General features: G+C 39.1%; 1 protein-coding gene across 1 annotated transcript; it reads right to left on the bottom strand.

The window, feature by feature from the left end:
- YBX3 (Y-box binding protein 3) lies at nt 1-27,219 on the bottom strand. Its single transcript, XM_037846220.1, is given in 11 exon segments — nt 1-1,487; nt 5,241-5,340; nt 5,811-5,982; nt 7,596-7,693; nt 13,236-13,262; nt 13,265-13,444; nt 17,049-17,171; nt 18,946-19,035; nt 22,039-22,072; nt 23,054-23,117; nt 26,697-27,219. Coding segments are annotated over 10 exon segments (1,119 nt in total). The 5' UTR covers nt 26,962-27,219; the 3' UTR covers nt 1-1,487; nt 5,241-5,274.

Raw genomic sequence — 27,219 nt, 5'->3', positions numbered from 1 at the left:
TTCAAGATTTAAAAAACTTTATTACTTCAAAATGTCAAATAAAATAGGAGTCTTTAAAAATACATTTTTTCTCTCTACTGAGAAAAAAAAAGGGCTTTAAAAATTGCATCTTCACAATAAACACAAGACCTCCTAAAGTACTGTTAAAATTGGGATATGTGTGGTCTGAAATCACCTAGCATCATGCTTGTTTCACAGTGGGCATTCAAATATGTTGAGTTGTATAACACTTCTCAATAGGTACTGTCCCATCAAATATTCAAACCTCCTGGGTTTGTTCCCTCTTAGCTGCCAGAGCAGTGTCTGGCACAAAGCTAGGTGCAATACATACTTGATTTAAGGAATGAATAAACTTGAAGGTGCAGTAGGTGTGAGAAGCAACTATATAGCAATGACATATAATGCAGTGTTTTTCAACCTGGGGGGCACCACCTTCTCCCTCTGGGAGGGGAGAGATTTGTAGTGCAGTTGGAAAAAGTTTCTCTACCTCTTTTCTGCAAGACCCACATATACCCATACAACACAGCAGTTGGTGTTGAAATCCCTGGGTTGGAAGTTCAAGGATATTAAAATTACTAACTTCTTCATTAATCTAAAGAAAATTAACATTGAATCTGAAATGGTTAATCTAATTGCCATCAGGTCATCTCGATTAAGATTACTCAAGAGATACAGAGAACCAACACAAACAAAACCTGCCTACTACCCAACTTAAATCCTGAACTTGCTAATTTCCACTGTCCCTTCCAAACGGGATCCCATTTTCTTTGATTTCCAACTCATATGCCCACACTTATTAAATGGCACTAATCCACCTTTATACGTGGACTTGAATTTATTCTTCATTAAGTCAAATGAAAGAAGTGGAGGAAACACATCCTAAGATAGGAAAGTATACTTGAGCTATACATTTTTTCCCATGAAGGGTAAAAATTTTATTTTTGAGGAACGTCATTCATACCGCACATTTTCAAACGGAGTCACATAAGAAAGCAAAAATGTTACACTCCCCTCATTCTAGAAATAAATAGGAAGGGCATAAAATTTCTTTTTAAATCACGACACTTGGAAGTTTAGCACCAGCATCCAAAAAGAACAAAAAAGGAAAAAAAGCATTTGCTATATATTTCATATTTCTTTGGCTGGGGTTCCTCCCCACGTGATATTAATATTTCTTCGTTCAATTTCATATTACAAAAACATAAAAACCAGGAAAAAAAAATATAAACCTAGTGGTTGCTGAAACTGGGGAGGGTTGCTCTCTTGTCTTCTGTGCAGGCATTCCCGGGATCTCAGCTTGCTGGAAAATTCACTGACATCTTCCTTTTGTAGTTGTTTGTTTCTTAAAGAATAATAATAAACATTCCAATGTCCAATCTTGGTTAGTCTTCCACTTTATTGCTTGGATGTTTCTTTGGTGTTGGTAAGGTCGTGGTCTGCTTTTGGTTTTGCTTTATATTTGAATGGTCATTATTTCTTTAGGTCACCTGGAAAAAAAGTAAAATCAAATGTATAAAGAGTGCCAAATGACAAAGAAGTACAGAATAGTAAATGGGCAAAAAGTTCCAGTTTTTCAATAATCCAAAAAACAACATTAATTTCAAAAGGACATAATTGAAGTGCTAAACAAAATCTATACACTTTCTACAGATTTGCAAAATAAACTGGGGAAATCTATACATAACAATAGACAGACGGATGGATGGATCAACTGACAGGTGGATAGACAGGTGGCAAAATGTTGAAATTGGTGGATCTGGATACCTAGTTGGATGGGGCATTTAAAGTTCCCCATATGAGGTTTGTATTATTTTTCTAACTGCCCTGTAAATTTGAAAGTATTTCAAAATAAAATTAAAAAAAAAAAAAAAAAAAGAAATTCTCACTAAAGAGAGTATTACTAGGTGAAATACCCAGAATAAAATCAACTATGGCTCATAAACTCTTTTAAAACTGCCTCCAGATACTGAATATTTCTTCCCTCTGGGACCTGAGCCTGTTCTGGTCTGGGAAAACCTGATTTGGATAACCAAGGAAACCATGCCTAGACAACAGAAAATTACAACCTACACTAAGAAAAACAAAGTTATGGCCCAGTCAAAGGAACAAATGTACACTTCAACTGAGACACAGGAATTTAAACAACTAATGCTAAATCAATTCAAAAAAGTTTAGAGAAGATATTGCAAAAGAGATAGAGGCTGTAAAGGAAGCACTGGGCATGTATACGGCAGAAATCAAAAGTTCAAAAAAACAACTAGAAGAATCTATGGAAATGAAAGGCACAACACAAGAGATGAAAGATACAATGGAAACATACAACAGCAGATCTCAAGAGGCAGAAGAAAACACTCAGGAACTGGAGAACAAAACACCTGAAAGCCTACACGCAAAGGAGCAGATGGAGAAAAGAATGAAAAAATATGAGCAACGTCTCCGGGAACTCAAGGATGAAACAAAGTACAATAATGTACGTATCATTGGTGTCCCAGAAGGAGAAGAGAAGGGAAAGGGGGCAGAAGCAATAATAGAGGAAATAATTAATGAAAATTTCCCATCTCTTATGAAAGACATAAAATTACAGATCCAAGAAGTGCAGCGTACTCCAAACAGAAGAGATATGAATAGGTCTACGCCAAGACACTTAATAATCAGATTATCAAATGTCAAAGACAAAGAGAGAATCCTGAAAGCAGCAAGAGAAAAGCAATCCATTACATACAAAGGAAGCTTAATAAGACTATGTACGGATCTCTCAGCAGAAACCATGCAGGCAAGAAGGAAGTGGTGTGATATATTTAAGATACTGAAAGAGAAAAACCGCCAACCAAGAATCCTGTATCCAGCAAAGCTGTCCTTCAAATATGAGGGAGAGCTCAAAATATTTTCTGACAGACAGACAATGAGAGACTTTGTGAACAAGACACCCGCCCTACAGGAAATACTAAAGGGAGCACTACAGGGTGATAGAAGACAGGAGTGCGTGGTTTGGAACACAATTTTGGGAGATGGTAGCACAACAATGTAAGTACACTGAACAAGGGTAACTATGAATATGGTTGAGAGAGGAAGGTGGGGAGCATATGAGACACCACAAGAAAGGAGGAAAGATAACGACTGGGACTGTGTAACTTGGTGAAATCTAGAGTATTCAACAATTGTGATAAAATGTACAAATATGTTCTTTTACGAGGGAGAACAAGCAAATGTCAACCTTGCAAGGTGTTAAAAATGGGGAGGCATTGGGGGAGGGATGCAATCAGCATAAACTAGAGACTGTAACTAATAGAATCATTGTATTATGCTTCCTTTAATGTAACAAAGGTGATATACCAAGGTGAATGCAGATAAGAGGGGGGGATAGGGGAGGCATGTTAGACACTTGACATTGGTGGTATTGTCTGATTCTTTATTCTACTTCGATTTAAGGTTATTTTTCCTTTTGCTGCTTCCTAGCTGTCATTTTTTTTTCCTCTTTCTTTTGCCTCTCTACCTTCTTTGACTCTCCCTCCTGCCTTGTGGAAGAAATGTAGATGCTCTAATATAGATAGTGGTGAAGGTGGTAAAGACATAAATGTATGACCATGCAGAAAACCATCTATTATTTACTTGGGATGGAATCTATGGTGAGTGAACAAAACCATATTAAAAAAAAATGGGTTGATGACAAAATCTCGAGGGCAATATACTGAGTGAAATAAGCCCGACACATTAGGACAATTATTGCAGGGTCTCACTGATAGGAACTAATTATAATATGTAAACTCATAGACATGAAATATAAGGTACCAAGATATAGGACGAGGCTTAAGAATGGGGAGTGGTTGCTTAGTATGAGCAGAATGTTCAATTAGGATGAACTTAAATGTTTGGAAATGAACAGGGGTGTTGGTAGCAAGATGTGAGAATAACTAACAGTGCCGAATGGTGTGTGAATGAGGTGGAAAGGGGAAGCTCAGAGTCATATATGTCACCAGAAGGAAAGTTGGAGGTCAAAAGATGGGAATGTATAAAACTGAATCCTATGGTGGGCAACGTCCATGATCAACTGTATAAATACTAGAAATCCCTTCCATGAACCAGAACAAATGTATGACAATACAATTAGAAGTTAATAATAGAGGGGCATATAGGGAAGAACTATATACCTATTACAAAGTATATACTACAGTTAGTAGTGTTTCAACATTTTTTCATAAACAGTAACAAATGTACTATATCAATACTATGAGTCAACAATTGAGGGGGGTTGGTTAGGGATAGGGGAGGACTCGAGTTTCCTTTTCTTTTTTTCTTTTATCATCTTTCACTTTATTTCTTGTCTGGAGTAATGAAAAGTTTCTAAAAATTGAACAAAAATTAAGTGTGATGGATGCACAGCTGTATGAGGGTACCCAGGGGCAAGTGATTGTACACTTTGGATCTTCGGATAATTGTATGGTATCTGAACAATCTCAATAAAAATGAAAAAAAAAACAAAACCTGCCTCCATAACTAGGTCTTTCTAGGTATATTTCTACCTACATAAATAAAATTTTCAAGATCTTTAACAAGACGACAAAAAAGTAGGAAACAACAACAGTGATAATAAATTAACCTTTTATCCAAGAGGTTATTTTTCCAAGTCCTGTTCTAAGCACTTTATGCATATATCTCATTCAATCTTTGTAATAATCCTACTAGGTAAGTGCAGTTAGTATTCCCAGCTTAGCAGCAGCGGAGACTACTGAGGCTGAGTATAAATGAACGGCTCAAGATCACCCAGTCTGTTCTGGAAACCAGGTGGTCTGATTATAAACCCTTTATAATACTGCCATTGCCTCAAAATAAATAATGATCATTATCAAAGGAAAAACGTTAGGAAAACCCTAGTTTATGCTGCACATCATCGTCTCCTGCTAATAAGATGGCGCCTTTGTCAGGAAATTTAAAATGATCAAATTGGCCACTGGGTGTCACTAAAGTAAAATATTAGTTTTCTTAAGTTAAAAACTGTCTAGAAAAGAGAATTTGACTGTCATCAACACTGTCTGAATGCTTATGTCCTGGAGTCTAAATAAAGTCAATCCCAGGGAGATATAACCACCAAAGTCATCCTTTACACAGAACCCCAGTGCAGGCAAGAGGTTTTGCACAGATTGAATCACAGAGCTAATTTAGACCGATTAGTACAACTGTTGAAAACTCAATGGCATTTAAAACAAAATATCAGAGCAAGACTGGGCTGCCCAAACTCTTACCTGCTGATGGTATAGGTGCCTGGGGAGCCAGGTGTTACTCAGCACTGCTCTGCTCGGTAGCTGGTGCAGGGTTCTCGGTTGGTGCTTCACCTGCCTTGGCCTAAAACAAAACCACAAACCAGATGACAGTGGGAGTTCACAACTAGAAGGCTCAGAAGTTTGAATCTGCCTGCCTATGAAGAAGGTAAATCATGATGCAAAATTTTAACTATTCTTATGTATCAGTCAGAATTTAATATCAGAAGAACAGCTTCCAAAGGGCCGCGACACTATCATCAGTCACAAAAAAAGGTCTGTGATGTACACATGCTTTTGACATGTGCTTAGGGGAAGTCTCGCCTCTCTCTGTCTTTAATTCAGGAAGCCCTAAATGTACGGGTAATTCTTTCAGAAAAGGTTTATTAGTTGAATTCAAATATTTTGGTTTGTGTTATATACAGGGCACTCTATGCATAGATCTTAAGCAAAAATTTTATTATATTTTAAGTGTCAGGTTGTCAGATTATAAAATCGCTCTTGGAATGCTGACGGGATGACCTGGCAGCCATTCCTCCGACAGGCTGGATTTACCTCTTTGCCATCTTGTGTAGGAGCATTAGGAGCACGGGGGCGACGCCGATAGTTGTATGGACGTCGGTATCCGCGGCGAGCAGGGGGCTGGTTTGGACCGTTGGCCGCTTGTTGATTCTCTTTGTCTTCTGCCTCTCCAACGGCTGGGGCAGGTCGTGGGCGAGGGGCTCCCCTATGTCAGAGAGCACACAACAAAAGAGAGCAAGTGCCACGAGACAGGGATCCTCAAGAATATCATGTTTTATTTATTTTTAAAGATACAAAATCAAGTGTCAGTATTTATTGCTAACAAATGATTCACAAGCCTGTGCTAAAACAGAACAAAGGTTTGGTGAAGGGCCCTGTTTTCCATCATTTCCTCCCTGTATTTGAATAAACATGCATAGTAAATAAACACACTGAGCACATTCTACATTCCTGACCGGCACTTTGATAGCAATAAGGGGGTGGGGGGAGAAAAGCCGTCTAGTATCTGCCCTCCATAAACACAGTGGGAACCAGGGGGATTAACCGTGGGAAGGAAGTTCACAAGCCCCACGATGTGCCAGGCCTGTGCAAGCTATGTTTTCACATTAACTATTTAATTGAAATGGTAAATCTCTGAGCTAGATTTACAGAGAGGAAACTAAGGTTTAGAGAGGGCAAGAATTTGGTGGAACCATATGAAATTGTTGCTTTTATGGGTTAAAAAAAAAAAAAAGGTCAGATATGGCTTTCCCAGGATCACATAGCTGGGGACTGACAGATCTGGGATTCACATACAATACTCTTTTCTGTTTCAATGAGACCTTTCTATGAACTCTCTCTTATTTTGAAAGTTCTTAGTAACTAAGATTACGTTTAAAATTGCAATGAATCTTATGAGAGAAAAGGACATAGACTTGTACAACACTTTTTCCAAAATATTGTATTTACTCTCCTTTCAATAACTGATATTGACAAATTTAAAGGTAGTATAAATGTCATTGAGGAAGGAAGTTTTACCTTCCCAACTTACCTCAAGGATAAGGTAAAGGGACAGACAGATGTATAATATATAAAGTTTAAAAGCTATCTTCGGGAATTGAGCCCAATTCTCAGTCTTTACAAGGGATAAAGCACAAATAAAATACAGTCCTGCACTAATATTAACATCACTGGAAATCATAATATCTAATTTCTATTGAGGGCTTACTCTACTAGATACCACGCTAATTATCTTAGATGTATTGATACATTTAATTGTATCAGCAATTGTAATGCCTTAAGGTCCATTTTACGGACTTGGTGACTGAGACTTAAGAGTCAAGAAACTTATCCAAGGACATTCAGCTACTCAATTGCGAAATGGAAATTTAAACACAGGTAATTTGATCAAGAGTCTGATATAACCCCTCACGCTGTCTCATTTATTAGAATATTTAATAAACCAAATACTCTCTGGCATTCAATTATTCCTCCATTTGTACCACTACTGCTGAGTTCCTCAATTAATTTGTTTCATTCAATTTAATAAAAATCATTAATTTACATCATATGAAAGTTATAGAATACAAATAATGCTTTCTTACAGGGATAATTAAAAATTGTAGTTGCTAAGCCTGTGTGTGGGGGGGAGCACGGATCACACTGCCATCTGAAAACATATACTCAAGGGTGTCTGAAAAACTCTGGCATGTAGCAAAAGCAGCCACAGCTTCTAATTGTATAATAAATTCACAAAGCAGACTCACAATATCCTGATCCATCTTAGTGTCCCTCACGAGTTCTTCACCTGGTGATTAGTTGGTGAAAAACGTTACATACCTACGGTACCTTGGACGGTAAGCTGGATTTCGATGGACTGGACCCTGAAGTTGTGCTCCCTCTGGGACTCCATCTTTTATCTCTCCAATCTCCCCAGCCTAGAAAAGGGCAGTGAGAGCTGAAAATGAGTGTCATGCTACAGAATATAAGAGATACACAAAGAAAAACTCAGGCCTACTAGAACAGTCTTATGCCTTATCCCAGAGCATCTAATTTTATTTCACAATCCTCATTTAACACTTAGAAACTTCAACCATTCCACTCATCTCCTGAAAGGAAGTCCTATTTTATGAAAGAAATGGAATGATATACTACACTTGAACTACAAACTCTTTTCAATCTTTTCAAACTTAGACCCACTAATTCTACAAACTAGGTATCCCCTAACTACCACTCCTGGTTTCTACATTCACCTGCACCTGGTTTCTTCCTTTCACAAGCTTTCCCCTTTTGTCTGCCTGCATCATTTATTCAAGTATAACTTTTTTTTTTAACTAAAATATACCTCTCTGATAATAAATCTATTTTAAGCTAGAGGAATAAAATTAACTCCGGAGAATAGCTAAACTTCCGGAGAATAGCTAAAAGCTAACAAAAAAGCCCACCAACAATCTCTGAAAGTCTTCACAGTACAGCCATGTCTCATCTTTCTTTTCTTTTTCAAAACTACTATCCTTCGTTCCCCTCCCCGCTCCCCCTCTCCCCATGGGCTGAATACCATCCTTCATATTTCACTAAGAAAACAGACACAATCAGAAGACAACTTCCACATTTTTCTCTATCAAATCTACCAACATCCCTGCATTTGTATCAATTTTCTTTTTTCTCCCATTACAATGAATGAACAGTCTATGCTCATACCCAAAGCCAATCCATCTCTTCTTGCCCACTAGAGAAATTTAACTATCCTCTACTTCTCTCTATTATATGTTCTTTCCCTTCTCTACTTGATCATTTCCCTGAAGCATATAAACAAGTGGAAATACCACCCAACTTTTTCCATTTTTTTTTTTTTTTTGAAGTACTCAACCTTACAGAAAAGTTGGAAGTATGGAATTTAATTCCTCAGATCTGATCAAAGTATCATCGGTTGTCCCAAACAACTCCTTTACAGCAAAAGAATCCAGTTTAGAATCATGCATTGAATTTTAGCTGGCTATGTCTCTTTTTGTCTGGAATAGTTCTTCAGTATTCATTTGGCTTTTGTAACCTTGATCCCTTTAAAGATTACAGGCCAGTTAGCTTGTAGAATACCTCCTCGATTTGGGTTTGATGTTTCCTCATGATGAGATTCAGGTTAGGTATCTTTGGCAGGGAAGTCACAGAAGGGCACTGCAGTATTCTCATAGCAAGCTGCCAGGTGGCACATGGTTTCAATTTGTACCATCACTGACAATGTTCACTTTCATAAGTGGTCAAAGTGGGGTCTGCCAGACCTCTCCGCTCTAAGCTTACTCTTTTCCCTTTTGTAGTTAATGAGTATTTTGTGAGGAAGAACTTCCAAAAGTATGGAAATACCCCATTACTCATCAGATTTTCAATATATTCATATATTTATTTATATCTATATGCACACATGGGTTTCTATTTTATTCAATGGGCTGTAATCTGTTACTATCATTACTAGCCAATAGGAACTCCCTCAAGCTGGCTCCTGTTCTTCTGACATGCTTCCAACATTCTTTGAGTACTTCCTTGCTTCCTGGCACAACAAGATGTTCCAGGCTTATATCGTATTTTCTCTGCCCCAGCTCTGGAATCAGCCATTTCTCCAAAGGGCTTTCATTTTTATTGGAGAATGGTATTTAGCAACCAAAAATTGGGGGCTCAGTATGACCAAATGCTATTGAAGTATCACTGCTTTCAGGTCCTTTAAGTAGAAAGTCTTAAGGAAATACACACAAATGTACATAGGCAAATAATTATATAATGTACACATAATATACATGCATGCACATGTGTGCTTATAGACATGCATACGTACATATGTGTGGTATATATATATACATATATGTATATAGATACGGTCTGTGTGTGTATAAACCCATAGATTCTTACCAATAACTTCAATTCCAATCCAACAACAGAGTCAGAGGGTTCCTTCTAGTTTTCTCCCATTCTACGTTCGTATTCCTTCTCTGACAGAAGTCTGGCTTATTATCTTTAAGCTAGTTACTTATTTATATGCAACCAGTCTCCCATCTCACCTACCACTCCCTTCCCCGAACCTCGATCTGTCCTACCTAATGGCTTTAGGACTAAGTTGTTGGTAAGGAAGGGACAAGGAAGAAAAAAGGGGCAGTCACCCATTGTAAAAACCAAACCAAATCACACAAAAACCTTGCCTTAACCCCACATCCTCCCACATTTCTTTGAGTTCCTTTATAGATATGCACACTAAAGAAAAACCATCATCACCACCACAGAAACCTCCTCAAAGGGATTTTCCTCTTCTCTCACCGTTTGTTCTCTCTTGAAAATTCACTTTTAGACTTCTGTCTTCAACATACCCTTGACCACCAAATTACCACAGTTCTCAGCCTAGCTCCCTCCACTTAAAACAGCATTTAATGACATCTTCTTTTTGAAACACATCCTCCCCTAACTGCCCCTTCCCATTCTTTGCCAGGTTCTCCTCAACTTCTCAGTCGTTTATTGTTGGTGTGCCCCAGAGTTCAGTTCTAGGATCATTTTTCCACCTCTACTCATTTTATAATTAATCTGGTCCTTCCCCATGCCTTTAAACACCATAGTTTATGATTCCGAAATTTTCTCTGCAGCCCCATTTCCCCCTTTGGACTCCCTTTACCATTCATGCCTATCCAGAATACCTGAATGACTTGCTCCCTTTGCTTCATTTAGGCCCCTTAAATATCACTTAAGGAGCCTGCAAGACTTTTTCAACTACACTATCTAAAATTACAACTTCCTCCCTCTGGCTGCTTTCTATCTCTTTACTCTGCTTTATTTTTCTGCCTACTTGACAACTTCACTTAGAGGTGAAATCAACTGTGGCAAAAAGACCTTCAAATGATTTCCACCTCTCCCCAAACCCAATCCTTCCTAGGTTTTCCTCATTTTTGTTTAAACCCCAAATCACAGAGGTATCGTTTACTCTTCTCACACCACACATTCACTCCAACATCAACTGCAGGCAGCTCTACATTTAAAACATCTCCCAGATCTGACCACTTCTCACATCTTCCACTGCCAGCCCTCTAATCCAAGCCTCCATCAGCTGTCCTCTGGGAAATTACAATAAGTGGTCTCCCTATTTTTGAATTCTGCTCCTTATGGTCTATCTAGTCTGCATAAAATAGCCAGAATGATCTTTTAACTGTGTTATTTTTTTCGGTGTTCAGTTCCCTGGATGGTTTCTCATCACATTTAGAATAGGTCAAAGGTCCTTACTATGGTCCACCAGCCTTTCCCATCTGCCCTGAGACATCACCCTGACTGCACCTCCCACCCCGCTCCTTCATTCACTCCATCCCAACCACACGAATCTCCCTTTAGTTCCCTGAACAGGTTAAGCCACCCCCTCCCTCAGGAACATTATTTCACACACAAAAAAAGACTGACAGAAACAGCAATTAAATTAACATGTATAAAGGATGAGAATCTATTATCAAGTGTAGAATGGGAAGAACATGGCTTTGGAGTCAGACAGGTTGAGTTTAAGTCAAGCTCTACTTTTTGCCCACATAATCTTAGGTAAGTTTCTATTTTTTTTTTTTTTTTTTAAAATACTAAAATTTCTTCAACAACAAAAGTATGTAAACCACCACCAATTTCATAAGGCTGCTGGCAGGACTGAATAAGAATCAACTTCAAATACCTGCTGTTTGGTAGATGCCAAACAATGTGGAGTTCTTCCCTTCATCAAATAATTATCTTCTCAAAAGCTATAAGTAGTTGATATTAGCCCAGTGACCAATTCTAATTAAAAAATATGTGGAACTATTAATAATCTTTAAAAATGGAAATCCTTCATGCTATATTATGTCCTTGGTACTTAAAGACAAATACTAGTTTTCCCCTGTTGTGGCCAATAAATTCCAGTGTTCTTTATGGTAGAAAACAGTGGCAAAGACTTTTCTACTTGACCTCAGTAATTTTTCCTACCCTAGAGATTACCTATACCTATGCCCATTCTACTGAAAACCCTGAAGTAGCTTAATTACATGGAAGAAAGTTTCAAGAACTTTCATTTGATGCTGTTCACATGGGCTTAGACAGTCTTCTCAGTCACTGTCAAACATAGTATATATTAGATTCTAAGACAAAACTGTTGAAGGAATCTAAGATGGCTTTTCATTCAGACTTCCAATGAGTAAGAAATCCAGGCTGCATTAAAAACTAAATGCACTTAATTTATGAGAATAAGCACACATTTTTAAAATTAAGTTTTCAACCAGTTTCTACAAATGATGTTCTACATGACTCTAAGGAATCACTTTGCTCTGAACCTTCCATTTCCCAAGTGAAATATACCTTTATTCAAAAGAGATGGAAAAGAATAGGCCATCATGAGCTCAGCAAATATATGTGTATATGGTAAACAACCAAAAACGATTACTTCAGGAAAGCACTACTAACACACTAAAAATAAATGTGTAGTACAATCTCACTGACTCTTCCTGTCCTCATTTCCTAGACACCCAGAGCACTGCCCTAAAGAAACCTACTATGCCTCATGCACCCAATCCCTCCATATATGTAAGTCTACTTGTTATTTTTAGCACATTTGTCAGGGGCAGCTGCTGAAGAGTGAGAGGGAAAAACAAGTAGCAATGTAAAAAGAACACAGTCATGCATGATTGGATAGGAAAGGGTAGCAAAGGACAGAACTGAACACAACGTTCAATCAGAACATTTTTGTGGAAAGAGAAAAGAAAAAAAAAAAAAAGATCCAAGCACATTGAGGAAGAAAAATTTGTAGCTGGAGGTAACAAAAATGACCTATCTATCCCTAGTTTTTCAAGATTCCTGGGAACTGAAGAAGTTGGTATAAAGTTGAAGAATCACAGATCATGTTCCCAACAGCTGCATTAATATTTTGCAGTACAAGAGGAGAATCATATAGATAATCAACAACCTCTGTACCATGATAAGATTTCTTAATCCACACTATGTCATTTTAAATGAAGCACTTTATAAATGTTATCAACATTGCAGGCATTTTGCTAAACGTTGTATATTTGAATTTAACCCTATGGTGCAAACACTATTTTTCCATTTAGTGGATGGACAAGTTAATGTCCCTAAAGCTTAGTTTTCTCAAGATTTGACCAAGTTAGCAGGGGCAGGATTCAAATCCAGCCTGATCTGACTTCAAACAAACCATCTGCCTGTCTACCTTACTTCCTTTATTCTTTTTACAAAGGAGAAACTTACCCTCGCCACAAGGGCCCCTATCAAAGGCATGGCTCATGTGGCTGTGTGTTTTTAGAAATACCTTACTGGAATGACTGGCTCTGAAAAAGTCAACTAAAGGCCTTGCCTCAGCTTTTGTAGCATCAGGAAGCCACAGGCAGGTTTTATTTCCGCAGTTGATGGCGGAGGAGGAGGAGGAAGAGGAGGCAGAGGAAGGACCGAGGGGTTGAGGACTGCCGAAGAGAAGTCCCAGGTGCAATTTACCTGCATTCTGTTGGGATGGGGAAAGAACCCGTGGAGCGGCGGTCAAAGGTCTGTCCCACGTGGTACGGCGGGAACCGCCGCTGCCGGTACTGAGGGCGGAACTGGGGGCGGCGCAGCTGACTCCGGGCCCCAGAGAATTGCCCATCAGCGGTAGGGGGGTCAAATCCTTCACTGCTGCCGCTCCCTTCCTCCTCCTCCTCCCCAGCGTACTAGCGAAGCAAAGAAACAAAGATTCAGAAGAAGTTTCAGCAAGGAAAGAACCAGAGAATACTATTTAGGATGAATATCACCAAAAGCAAAAATCTCCTAGAAGGAATAATCCCTTCTAGTATATAAAGACAAACTGCATTCAGCCCAGATTATCATGTGATTACCTGGGATAAACTACATTAAGATTGCAGTAGGTCTGTGCAGATAAAATACCAGGAAGCAGACAAGCAGGTGCAATCAATCTATAATTAATTTTAATAGTCATCTTATGAGAACTGATAATATCTGTTGATCAACCACCCAAAGGCTACCTGGAGAGTCGATAATACTCAGCTCTGCCAAGTGTGTCTCCCCCAACATTTACCATCCACTGGGGCAAAGTCAGGGCAAAATACATCAGCAGGTTTGTCCTAAGTGGTACATTTAATTGCAACGGTTCTCAAAGTGTGGATGGGGTTCCTGAGACCCTTTAAGGGCATCGGCAAGATCAAACTATTCTCATATGGCTACTGAGAAGTGATTTGCCTTTTTCCCTCTCATTAAATATATGATGGTGCCTTCTAGAGACTATAATGACAAGTGCTCTCTCAACACACAGAATGCATGCAGAAGCAGATATGAGAATCCATGTGTCTTCTGTAAAACTGGACAAAGATTTGCAAAAATGTAAAGCAATATGGGTCTTTGTACTCAATGTTAAAAGCAGGTTTTTTTTCCTTTAAAAAAATGTTTTAGATTAGCATGTAATGTGTGTGTTATTTTTAAACCAATTAATGAATCTTTCTGTTTTAATTTCAAATATAATAATAGACACGAACACACATTAAAAAAAAGCTCTGAGTTCCTCAATAAGTTTTAAGCGTATAAATGGTCCTGAACCATAAGTTGGAACTCTGTTTAGGAAAACAGTGGTTTTAAGTCCTAATAGAGGGAGTTTCTAAGCATAGACCTTATTAAAGGGGATTGACTTATCTAGAGTTTTTTCCTGTATTTAAATTACTGTATTACATACAAATGTTTTACACGTAAAAACAAACAGCCAAACATCCCTCAAGGAATTTGTGAGTTCAAATCCTACTTTAAAGGGATACATGCAAATGTCAAAAAGTAGTCTTTAAAAGTAGCAATAGGTTTTAAAAATGAATAAATTAAAGATTATCAAAAAGACCTATTTCTTTAGGGAAGGGTTTTTTTCAAGCTTTAGAACCCTATGACACAGGCCTACAAGGTCAACTCATTCCCAAGAGGAAGAAGTATCCATTATAGCCTTAAATAATCTAATACCAGAAAAATCAAACCATTCCATTCTGCATACCACCTATGAGATAAGATCCCCAATTATGTAAAGATATATTTGTACTGAAAATGTTCACCAAAATATTAAGTGGAAACTCTGCAGGTAAACTCACAGCCCTTCCTCCTATGTGGGACCTGACTCCCAGTAGTATAAATTTCCCTGACAACGTGGGACATGACTCCCAGGGATGAATCTGGACCTGGCATTGTAGGACTGAGAAAGCCTTCTGGACCAAAAATGGGAAATAAAAATGAAACAAAATAAAGTTTCAGTGCCTAAGAGATTTCAAATGGAGTCAAGAGGGTATTCTTATGCGTTATAGATATATCTCTTTTTAGTTTTTAGCGTATTGTAATAGCTAGAAGGAAATACCTGAAACTGTTGAACTGTAACCCAGTAGCCTTGATTCTCGAAGACAACTGTATAACTATATAGCTTACACCGTGTGACCGTGTGATTGTTAAAACCTTGTGGCACACACTCCCTTTATCCAGTATATGGACAGATGAGTAGAAAAATGTGGACAAAAATTAAATGAGTAACAGGGAGGGATGGGGATGGAATGTTTTGGGTGTTCTTTTTCTTTTTTTTGTGTGTGTGGGGGGTAATAAAAATGTTCAAAAATTAATTGTGGTGATGAATGCACGACTTTATAGTGGTACTGTGAACAACTGATTGCATACTTTGGATGACTGTATGGTATGTGAATATATATCTCAATAAAATTGAATTAAAAAGAAAACTAAAGGGAAAAAAATATGTGGAAGACTGTATAAACTGTTCTCCTTTTTTAGGCTTTTCTATATCTTCTGATTTTACATACCCAAGAGTTTAAACAATAATAACAATGGCATCACCATCTCTAAACACACTCTTGAAAGGTACCCAATAAGCTGTCAAGACTAATGTCTTTACACAGAAATCCTTAAATTATGTACACTTTTGGAATTTTGATAATTTTATTTCCAAATATCTAAGTGTGACTTGAGAATTTTGAGATGTTTGAGAGGAAAAGTCTTTAAAGGAAAAGTTTTACTCAAGGCTTTTCTACCATTTTTGCTTCTGGATTAACTTAGGAATCAAAATAATCACAGTGAGAGTTCCCTGAGTCAGATGAACTTGAAAGATTTAACATGATGTAGTGAATACTACACTACAATAGTTCATTCCAACCACCCCCCATATCCCCATCCTACCACTTCCTATTTAAAAAGCAAAGATAAGGCAAAGCAAGGGCAAGAAAAAGGTAAACACAGAACAATGAGATATTCTAAAGAATCTGATTAAAAAAAATCAATCTGGGTAGAGTCAGAAGATGGCAAAATAAAGCAAAAAGCAATTAGGAAAACAGAAATATATAAATCTGTCAAAACAGTGATATGTTATTCTCAATTTTTAGATAGTTTATTCTGGCGAGATTTTACGTTTTTCTAAAGCATCCTGAGTTTTATTCAATGGTGTCAATCCCAGGTACTAATTCTAGAAATAACAAAAACACTTGATTCAAATCTAATAAGGTCCTTATGACCATAAAAGACAAGCTTATTTTGGATGTCTTGAGAATATTCCTAATTTAAGAGAGCATCATAAAAACATTCCAGCCAGACTTCCTTGTAAATCCTTTCAACTAGATTGGGACCAATGTAAAGAACTAACAAGTCAGAGAATTACTTACCGCTTCTTTACTTCGAAAGAGTGAGAAAATTCTATGCTAAAATAAAAAAGCTACTTAACTAAGGTAAGTTATTTAATATTTCTGTGGGCAGCACTGTTTATTGCTACCCAAGAGCTTTTCCCCATTCTCCCTTGCTAACCAAACACTGATTTGCTCAGAGGTCAACAGTGCCAGCCTGGAGGAACAAACGGAAGTTCAAGCCAATCATGGAAATCTCATCCCCCTTGACCAGTGACTGCCCACAGGACTAGGTTCTAGCCAGTAAGAGTCAAATCAAGAGAAAAAGCCTTTTTTGACAACTTTGGCACTGCCTACCTTAATTAGACTTTCTTGCTCCAAGATAATTAAATGCCCTGTTACTTGCAGCCAAATACACCATAACTGGTACAACTTCTGAATGGCAGGTTTCCAATGAGAGGAGACTCGTGGCTACAGATGGATTCTGGGCACTGAAAATTTCCTCTCAAAAAAACAAACACCCCCTCCCCCGCCCCAAAAACAAACAAACAAAACCAATAACAAAGAAGTCGCTTATCGTGGCTTAAGAGAAGATACTTATTTCCTCCAAGTATGTTCACAATTTTAGATGTGAAAAGTTTTCAAGCACTCATTAGTAACAGAGGCAACGTACGTTACGGGGTGGTCCACGGCGCCTGCCATAGTAGCCACGTCTGTAACGGCGGCGGTCAGCAGCATACCGGCTCCCTTCTACAGGAACTCCGTCCGGGCCAGTCACATTGGCTGCTTCTGCACCCTGGGAAAGAAAGAAAATAAACAAGGATGGCCTCAAATTTAAAAGGAAGCTAAAACAGACTAACACCTTAAACAGCCAGAGTGCAAGATTGGCAGAACATACTAACAATTCCTACTGAGTCCTCAAAAACACCCTCAACTTTTAAAAAAGGTGAGCAAAGTGCTTGACATTCTGATTTAAATGTATACAGTTCTGGTTTGCTCACATGGCCTATGCCTTCTTCCTGTGCACTCAGGCTAAGTTCAGGAGCAGTATTCACCTCTTTAAAGAACATCAGCTGGTAAAAATAATGTAACTATAAATGTAACTATAAAAGCAGAGGTAATGCTAGATGGGGAAGAATAGTCCTTAATGGAAAAGAACTGAAATATGTTATCTTCCTAGAAAATGTTGAAACCTATGTTACTCTAAGTACTAAGAAAACCCTATTCCTGGACTCACAGGGCAGCTCTACCCCACACTGGATTACTGCAACTGAAACTTCTCCCATCTTGACAGCAACAGTTACTTGGTATAGTAATGCATAGGTTTCCACCCATCTAGTTATTTGATAGACCCTCCATAAACTGTGAAACAGACATATAATTCTTACTCTCACAGGAACAAATGTGGATAAAATAACACTATAAAAAATACAAAAAAAAATGGGACAAGGGAGATACAAAGAGTACATTTCCCACCCTACATCAATCTATAAAACCTCAAGTTCTGAGAACATATATACAGTGGGTAAAATTAGCCCATAAGACAAAATTTTAAAGATTTAGATGTGGTATCAGAGATCACATCAGGCCACCCAATTCCTGGCAGGTGATTTGAAACTCCCAAGAGATTTGCAAGATACCAGGGGATCCCACTGGTAAAAATATCCATTTAAATTTCTTTATCAATTTTAAATAATCAATTGTTTTCTTTAAAAAAGAAGTTTGAGAGCCCCTGAAAATATAAAATATGGGATGGTGGTATGTGGAAAGAGCACACACATGGTGGTTAACTAGTTACTCAGTTTCTAACTCAGCTGCTGTGACAGTTGTCCCATCTACAGTTTAAGATTTTCATTCTTAGTCTTTCTTGTTTTAGTTATATATATATAAATGGACTACCAATTAAAAAACAAAAAAGGACACTACTAATATTGAAATTAAATATAAAATAGGACAAAAATAATTCTGTAGATATACTTCAAGATGATCAACCAGATCCTTGGGTTGATTGAATTCATCTGATCAAAATTGTTATAGTCGGTTCAAAATGCCTTCAGCTTTCCAAAATCCATGCCAAAGGGAGAAAACACAATGATTAAAGTCAATTTGAATCTTCTTTTACTGAGATTACTACATGCTTTCCTGTGTGCAGAAATGCTTACAAATAGCAGCCTGAAAACTTTCTTAGAAAAAAAGAAATCTTTTGCCCCCAAGCAGCTTCTATCCATTTTAATGCTAGAAAACAGTTACTTTTAATCTATACTTGAATATACATTTGGTACCAAAATAAAGCCTGTTGTTTTAAATTTGAAGAAATTATGATTTTTCTTCCACAATTTAGTGTTCATTTATTAAAATGTCTTTTATAATATATTGAATCATGTTTATAATGGCATTCAATAATCTAAAATATTTTTGTTTAAAAAAGCACTTCATCCTATTATTAAAAAATCCAAAGTGATGATAATTTATAAGGGGCTGAAAGAGCATTTATTGTGCAACAAAACTCTGTGGAGCACACTCTGATACAAAACAGATGAGAAAAACAGCCAATGGCAATCTGCCCTCACCTTCTCTCCTTCAACCACATCAAACTCGACAGTTTCTCCATCTCCTACACTGCGCAGATATTTCCGCGGATTATTCTTCTTGATGGCAGTCTGTCAAGAGCAAAGAAAATTCTAATTGAGTTTTATTTCAATTTTGGCCACATATTTAATCACTTTCAAGTTTACTGGAGAGAATGTGAAGAAACGGCTGAACTATTATTATTTTAAAATTATCATTCTACCACTAACCTGAATCTCCAAAACAACAACAAAACAAAACAAAAACACTATAAAACTATATTACACATTACTTTTTTGATTCATGCTACTCTTTGAAATTCATCTAGGTAGGCGGATTAAACAGAACATGAGTACTGCACAGTTCCATTACAACCTGATCACCTAGTCACCATATAGTAGATACTAGTTACCTCCAACTATTAAGCTTCTGAGATTCTGACTAGCTCCATCAGCAGGAGGGATATACCTTCACGTGATATCTCGCACACACACTCTCTCACACACACGCTTTCAGTACAGAGGTTTCTGCAGACAAGAGAAAACTGCACCTCAAAAGGATCAAATGGTGTGTGAAGAATTTTTTAAAATGCCAAGAAGATAAATATTTCTGATAGAATATACAAAATTACCCCAGGAACCAAAACTTAGTGATTATCTAGCTTCCCAGTCCCCCAGCCCCACCCTTCAATTTTATGGAGTGATTTATCTTAAGTCACAAATATAACAACTATGTGGGAAAAATTTCTTATCACTGCACTGTACCTATATGATATTTAGTCAATATTTTTCCCACCACACTATTCATATATTAAACTTATCCCTACATGTTCTCTGATAATATATTAAAAGGTTAATGAGTGAAATAAGCCAGACATAAAAGGATAAATATTGTTATGATCTCACTTATATGCAATAACTAGAATAAGCAAATTCATAGAGTCAAAAACTAGAATTCAGGTTACCAGTATTGCAGGGGAGTGGGGTGGGGCAGATAATGGGAGGTTAATGTTTAATTGGTACAGAATTTCTGTTTGGGGTGATGGAAAAGTTTTGGTAATGGATGGTGGTGATGGCTGCACAAAATTGTGAATGTAATTAACACTACTAAATTATATATTTGGATGTGGTTAAAATGGGATGTTTTAGGTTTTATATATGTTATCAGAATTAAAAAAAAAAACTGCACAATACAAAAAGTGAATCCTAATGTAAACTAATGACCAACAATGTAACCCTAATGTAACTATGTTAATAGTATAATTATAATAATATTGGTTCATCAATTGTAACCAAAGGTATCACACTAATGCAAAATGTTAATGATTAGGGGAAACTGTGTGTTTGAGAGGGGTATACTGGAACTCTGTACTTTCTGCGTGATTTTTTCTGTGAATCTACAATTATTTTAATTTTTTTAAAAAGTCAATGAAGATGCTATTCTGCATTAAAAACAACCCTCTGAACATCTGCTTATGAATATGCCTCTTTTTCAGACAGAGGAAGGACGAGGATAACTCCCCGCAATAATTTCCATTTCTTGGACTGGTTACCTCTAAACAGTTAAAGGGGCTCTGAGTTTCTATGGAACTAGGTCAACCTTATTTTATAAGACGATTAGGCATGTCCCGCCCTTCCCCTACTCTGAGTAGGAGGCAGAGAGAGAAAAAAAAAAAGAGTGAGCCAATAGAGCAGAGACCTCGTCCACAAAGGGAAAAGGCAGTTCAGGACAGGATATACACGCAGGCAGCATGAACGTTCAGCCATTCCAAAAACAGCCCCTCCCTGCCGGCTAGGCTAGTCCCCTTTTTCCTGTTAAACTGGGCAGGCCACAACCTCCAGAGGTGACTGACTCACCACCGCCTCGAGGGGGCGGGAACCGGGTGGTCACTCAGGGCTAACGCAGCTGTCCACCAGCGTGGACACTCGCGAGGGCTTTTACTCCAGCAGTCACCGCATGTCGAGTTCTCCCCACCAAAGATCTATTAACCTCCAGGTATTACGACCAACACTTCCTTCCAGCCTGTCACGACTTTAAAAGTCACCAGGTCAAAACAAAACAAAAGGAAAACTAAGCCAACTATCTAGGTGCGACTGAAATACATCCAGTCAAGCAGAAATATAAACAAAAGAAACCACAACCAGAGACTTTATTCTTAGATATCATTATCTCCAATCCTCACTGCTATACACACACAAACCCAAACAGAAGAAACAAAAACATCGAAAACCAGATGCTTGACAGGTAAATGTTCCGGCACCGATTACTTTCCTGGCTGTTACACGCTAACTACGTACATATTTCAGTCAGTTCCTTGAAAACTAAATATACAAAAGGCACAGTAATACAAAAGGTATTTTTTTTCTTTTAACCCATTTTGTAAAACAAGTCCAGGATAAGTAATAAAATAAATAATATCCTAGGCTAATAAAATAACGTAAAGAAGGACTAAGCTACCTGTTGCAGAGAAGCCCACATTTTCCCTATCTTACCCATTCACCCTTTTTAATATTTCCTTCAAATTGAAGGGAATGTGGGTCTTTTGATCTGGACATGTGCTAAATCATGTGTCGTTTTAACGGGAGTGAGGACTACCCTGGGAATTGGAGTTTTCTCATGTCTTGGGGACACACGCCCTTAACCATCTGCTTCTCTGTACTATTTACTTCAAGTTACAGCTGCCCTGATAGAGGAGCTTTAACCAATATCCCCCTACTTCCCCACCCTGCCCCACCCAAAGCAAGATACGTTCCAGCCAAACACTAAGAAGAGACCACAAAGCAAGGAGAATAGGATGCGAAGGTGGAAGCAGAGGCTTTTTACTAACTACTCAGTCTTTAAAAATTAGAAAGTGGTCTTATTACTTCATCCAACTGCAAAACAAAACCTTGTTTGAAAACAGCAATATAATGGGACGGAAGAGCTTATCTGTCAATCTTAAAATTGTAGATTTGAGCTCTCTTCCCAAAATAAAAATCACAAAGAGTTTAGAGTAGAAAAATAATTTATAAGACTTCACTTTGAGAAAGAGATGACAGCAGATTACAGACACTCCTCTTCACATAACAAATATTACCATTTATTATTCCTCTTACCTGATGTACAAATACATCTTCTTTGGTGTCATTTCTGTTAGAAGACAAAAAGCTCACAATTAAAGGTACTTAGGTATGTGGAAAAACTTAAGAACAGATGTTTCCTGCATTTAGATCACATGATCTCAAACACGACATGCATTTTTGTTTATTCTTTAAGCCCAATTAAAAAACCTGGAATTGATCATTAAAAACTTTTAACCCCATATCGTGCACCATCACCACAGTGTTTAGATCCAACCTTTTAATCCTATATGCAGAAACATCCCTTCCCTCTCTTCTCTTTCTAAATCATGTGATATGTAATCAGAGCCCTGGATTTTCCTCCCAGCAAAAGCAAAGCAAGACAGTTAAAAGGACAGGGCACAGCTGTCAACTAGGCTCCCCTTACAGTGAAACTTAAAACAACCCCCCACCACTGCCACCACCCTGCCCAGCCCAGCCCCAACACAACCAAAACAGCCAAGGAAGAAACTGGAGGAACTGTTTTAAGTGAGAGAAAAAAAAAAAAAAAAAAAAATGCAAAGAAAATAACAATATCATCTAAAAATATCCTAATACTCTCAAAAGTTTATAGGGTTGTAAGTTACCATATTGGAAGAAAATACAACAGTTTCTACACAGGACTTGGACCAGAACTGGGTTACAGATCCACCTCAACTACTCACTCACTAGTTGTGTGACCTCAGAGAAGTTGTTTAACCAGTCTAAGGACTCCATTTCTCCATCTGTGAACTTATAGATATGGACTCTATTATCCTAAGGACCTTCCTCATTTCTGATTTTCTTTTACACTACCCTTTTCTTCCCCTCTAATAACTACATTATATGAAATAAGTTGCCTATTAGTGTTCTGGAAATGTACTTTAATGACCAGTAGTTTAAAAATGGGAATATTTACAGTGCTTAGAAATCTTAAAATTAAACAAGCTTAAAGTATGGAAAGGGCTTTATAACTGCTGGTGCCACAACATAAGTACATATTTAAAACATAGAGATATACACACACACATACCGATTTATAAATCCATATCCATTTCTGACGTTGAACCATTTGACAGTGCCAAGGACTTTGGTGGCTAAAATAGGATTAAGCAGATAAATTAGTATCTGACCTACAAAGAGATAAATCTCATATCACTACAATTGTGATAGCATTATATGAAAGCCTAAACATATCCGAAGAACCATTAAAAGCTTAATTCCAAAATAAGGAAAAGAAAAGAGAGCAAGGCAAGATACAAGGAAATACCTTTCAGGGAAGACTAAACCTTCCTTCCATATTAAACTTTTCAGGAAATTCATAAGCTAAGGATGTTCATCAGTCTATGCAATTCTGCAATAAATAAGTAAAGCAAGAGAGCCCCAAAAGAGACCTCTCCCAGAAGCGGGTCCAATGAAAGCAAATGGAGGGAGATGCCAAAGTGCTTAACGGGTCACTTTCACCCTTTGAAATAGTAGGCAAACACAGTAGCACCTTGCTAATAACCCATCGACAAAGACATAAAGTAACTTGTCTAATTGCCAAATGGGGGCCCAACAGGCGTCAAGAATAATAATAGAACTGCTGCTGTCTCAATCCAGTTCTGTACTTACCACGTGCACCGTGATGCAACAGGCCTTTTCAAATCAGTGATGAATTTGGGCTTCTGTTTCACTGTTTACCCTACTCGGCATTTGGAGGGAACCCTACTCAGCACTTTCTATAAACCACCCCCCTCCTCTCTAACTTAGTTATTGTTCCTGCCTTCTGTCAGGAGCAAGGCCAATTCTCCACAACACCAGATTTTAACAGGATTCCTTAAGAGAAGGAATTAAGGGGGGAAAAAAAAACCTGGTACTGTTTGTACTTTGTAGATTCATATTTATTTCAACCATCTCAAATATGGCCCTTTGAAGCAGCTGTGAATGCCAAATTCAGTCCCTCCAGGAAATGTTATGCCTTAATTCAGGAAATGCATAAAGCAATTATCAAGACTCAAAGAAACAGGAAACAGGACAATAGAGTACCTTAAAAAAAAAAAAAGCTTAATAGAGAACAAAAAGTAACAATTAACATTAATCCATGCTGCCTCTCTCAAATACAAAATTTATAATTTCCAAATATAAACAGTAAGGCTTTGGTTTTTAAATTCAGAACTAACATAGTAATTAGGGCTTACTCTGTATGGGGAAGGGTTAGATCTAAGTTTTGCTAGACTGATAAGCTTGGCAAATATTTTAGTCTTTTGTAAAAAAAACAAAACAAAACAAAATAAAACTCTTTATGCCTCGAAGCAAATTCATTCAGCCCATATTGACTAAGCATTCTCCATCTCTCCAATGAAGAGATCAAAACACTGGAATCTTCAGTTTGAGGCCATTCTAATTAGAGCAGCGGGGCAAAGGAGGAACAAAGTATGATGTTTTAGATCCAAATGTGCACAGAATGGGCCACTTTTTGATAAATTATACACTTTTTAAGTCAGACATTGTTCCAAATGATATGCCATTTTTTCCCTCTTTCATTTGACCCAAAAGTGATGACCTAAGAAAATATATTGCTGTCTTGATTCATTTTTATATAGCTAACATCTAGCGCTGTCAAAATAATACTCTTGATTTAAAAAGCAACCTAAATACTGGGGGAGGGGAGACAATAAATGATTTTCAAGTCTTACTTCAATGAAGGTTGAAAATTATTATTACTCCTCAATGTAGCTAAAAAAAAATTTTTTTTTTCTAATTCCACTAATACTTCCAAGGACTTCATGTTGCCAAACACATTCACTCACACTTCTTGCCTCTTTAAATCCATAAACCACCCCACATACACAAAGGCAAGAGGGAGAGGGGTGGCAGCCAGAGGACCTTAAGGCTTCTACAATGTTCATCAGGAGGGAAGTTTTGTAAATGTAAACAATTTTCCCTGACCTAGGTGCTCTATACTGAATCTAAGGCCTGTGTATAAAAACAGAATGGGCAAAGCCCCAATTTCCCCATCAGATAGCACTGTGCCTACCGTAACCTCTTAGGCACAGTGTTTGACAAAGGAAGGCAGATGGCAGCACACACAGAGACGGTGTAGAAATGTCATGTAGAAGGTCGTCTTTCATTTTGAAAGCTGGTGTTAAAGTAGAAAGACCAAAGACCTTCAGACTCATCACCAGGAATCCAGGAGACGCTTAATAGTGGTCGGTGATTGAAGAATTAACTTAAATTATCTGTTTTCTTCATCTTTAAACTAAAGATAACATCTGCTTGCCCTATCTCAGAAGAGTAGAGGGTTCCAATAAAAAAACTGCAAAAGCTGCTTCATATAAAATAGGTATCATTAAGAAGTTTCACCCTGCTTTGGGCTTTGAATAAGATTGTTTCTCTCCCCATTTTGCATTGAAGTGTTCCAAGAAACATATGCTGGAAACAATATCACAATACAATATTGGCTGGGGTTTAGGCAACTTTTATCCAACAAAAAGAGGGATATTTTGTTTCTTAACCTACACAGGGTACACTTAGCTTTTTTGGCAGGAACTGAGTAAATGCACTGGAAAAACAAGAAAACAGGCCTCTCAAGCTGGGTGACAATGAATCATGTAACACTTTCTTCATAGTATCCCAATTTCTTCCTAATTGGCAGACCAGGCTCAGAGAAATTAGACCAACACGTCCCACCCAAAATATTTAAAATTTCTCTGAAGCATCCTACACCCACCTGTAACTTTCCAGTTTAAGAAAGAAAGAGTGAATGATTTAGTCACACACCCTGTAGTGAGCTTATTCACCACCCACAAGCTTTGCAAGCCTGTGTAAGGCCTCACAGGGCGTTACTTCATGGAGGAGAACGCTGAAATATGTGGCAAAGACAACCACTACCACAGAAAATCTTTGCCACCCCAACCTGACCATCTCATCCGTTTCCCTAAATTTCAAGTCCCAAGGTATCGACGTTCTGAGCAAACGTCACATCCACACTTCCGACAAAGTTTTTCAGCTGCCGCGACACGTGCGTTCCCACAGTCCAGCAAAAGGGAGAAGTGTAGCGATTGGTGGACACGTGATGGCTCTTGGCAGCAGGGGGCACACTGGGAGGGGGGAAGACGCGGAAAGGATTACAACACCTATTTGTCGGCATGTGGCTGACAACAGCATGGTGTCTTCCCTCATGCCCATGTGGGAAGGGCATCAGGGACAGACACCTGAGCCGTCCCGGCAAGAAGCCCTCCCTGTCTCCATCTGGCACCGCACTCCTCACCAAAGGAAATCCTCTCTTTCCCTCCAGATCCCAAGCCAGGACTCCAAAGTCCCCGGCCCACGTTTTCTGATCCTCCGCTACATTCACATCCATCCCTACTCCGAGTCCCCTCTCCCAGACCGCCGCTCCCCCCCTCTTCGGATGAGACATCCTCCACGACGGGAATCCGCGACAGTGCCCGCCTGGGAGACAGAAGTTAAGTCCCCAACTTGCTGGCCCAGGAGGGACGCGCACCGGGCGGCGAGGAGCGCAGCACGCTCACCTGGGAGCGCTGCAGGGCAGGTGGCCAGAGGCCACCGGCGCTGGGAACCCGAGGTCCCGGGGGACCCCGGACTGTCAGCCTCTCCCGCCGGGAGCTGCAGCTGCGCACACGTGCTCGGCGGCCGGCCGCTCCGCCCGCTCCGCCCGCCCGGCCCGCACTCACCGAGAACTTTTTTCTCTGCGTCTTCGCTGCCGGCGGGGGCCGAAGAGGCGGGGGCCGCGGTGCTCGCAGTGCTCGCGGCTGCGGGCGCCGCGTCCCCACCCGGGTTTCCTGCGACCAGGGCGGCGGGCGCCGGGGCCGCGGCCGGGGGCGCGCCGCTGCCCACCGGGCTCTTGGGCGCGGGATCCTGGGGGGCCGTGGCGGCCGCCTCCGCCGGAGCCTGCGGGAGGGTGGTGGTGGTGGTGGTGGCCTCGCCCGCCTCGCTCATGCCGCCTCCTCTGCTCTCACTCGGGCACCTCGGTGGCGGTTGGTCGGCGGTTAGCGCGGCTGGTGGTCGCGGCGGCCGGGGCTCGCTCTCGGGGAGGCCGGTGCGGATCTCGCGGCGCAGGCGGCGGCGGCCGAGGTGGGGTCTCGCGGCGGAGGCGGCTCGAGCTCTCGGGCTGCGCGCTCGCTCTTAGGCTCCTAGCTCGATCTTACTGCCCCAAAAATGGCCCCGCACAAGTTTTTCTAGGCGGCGCACGGGCCC

This window comes from Choloepus didactylus, chromosome 8, assembly GCF_015220235.1.
Source record: "Choloepus didactylus isolate mChoDid1 chromosome 8, mChoDid1.pri, whole genome shotgun sequence".
Classification (NCBI taxonomy): Eukaryota; Metazoa; Chordata; class Mammalia; order Pilosa; family Megalonychidae; genus Choloepus; species Choloepus didactylus.
This window is presented reverse-complemented; position numbering and strand designations above follow the sequence as displayed.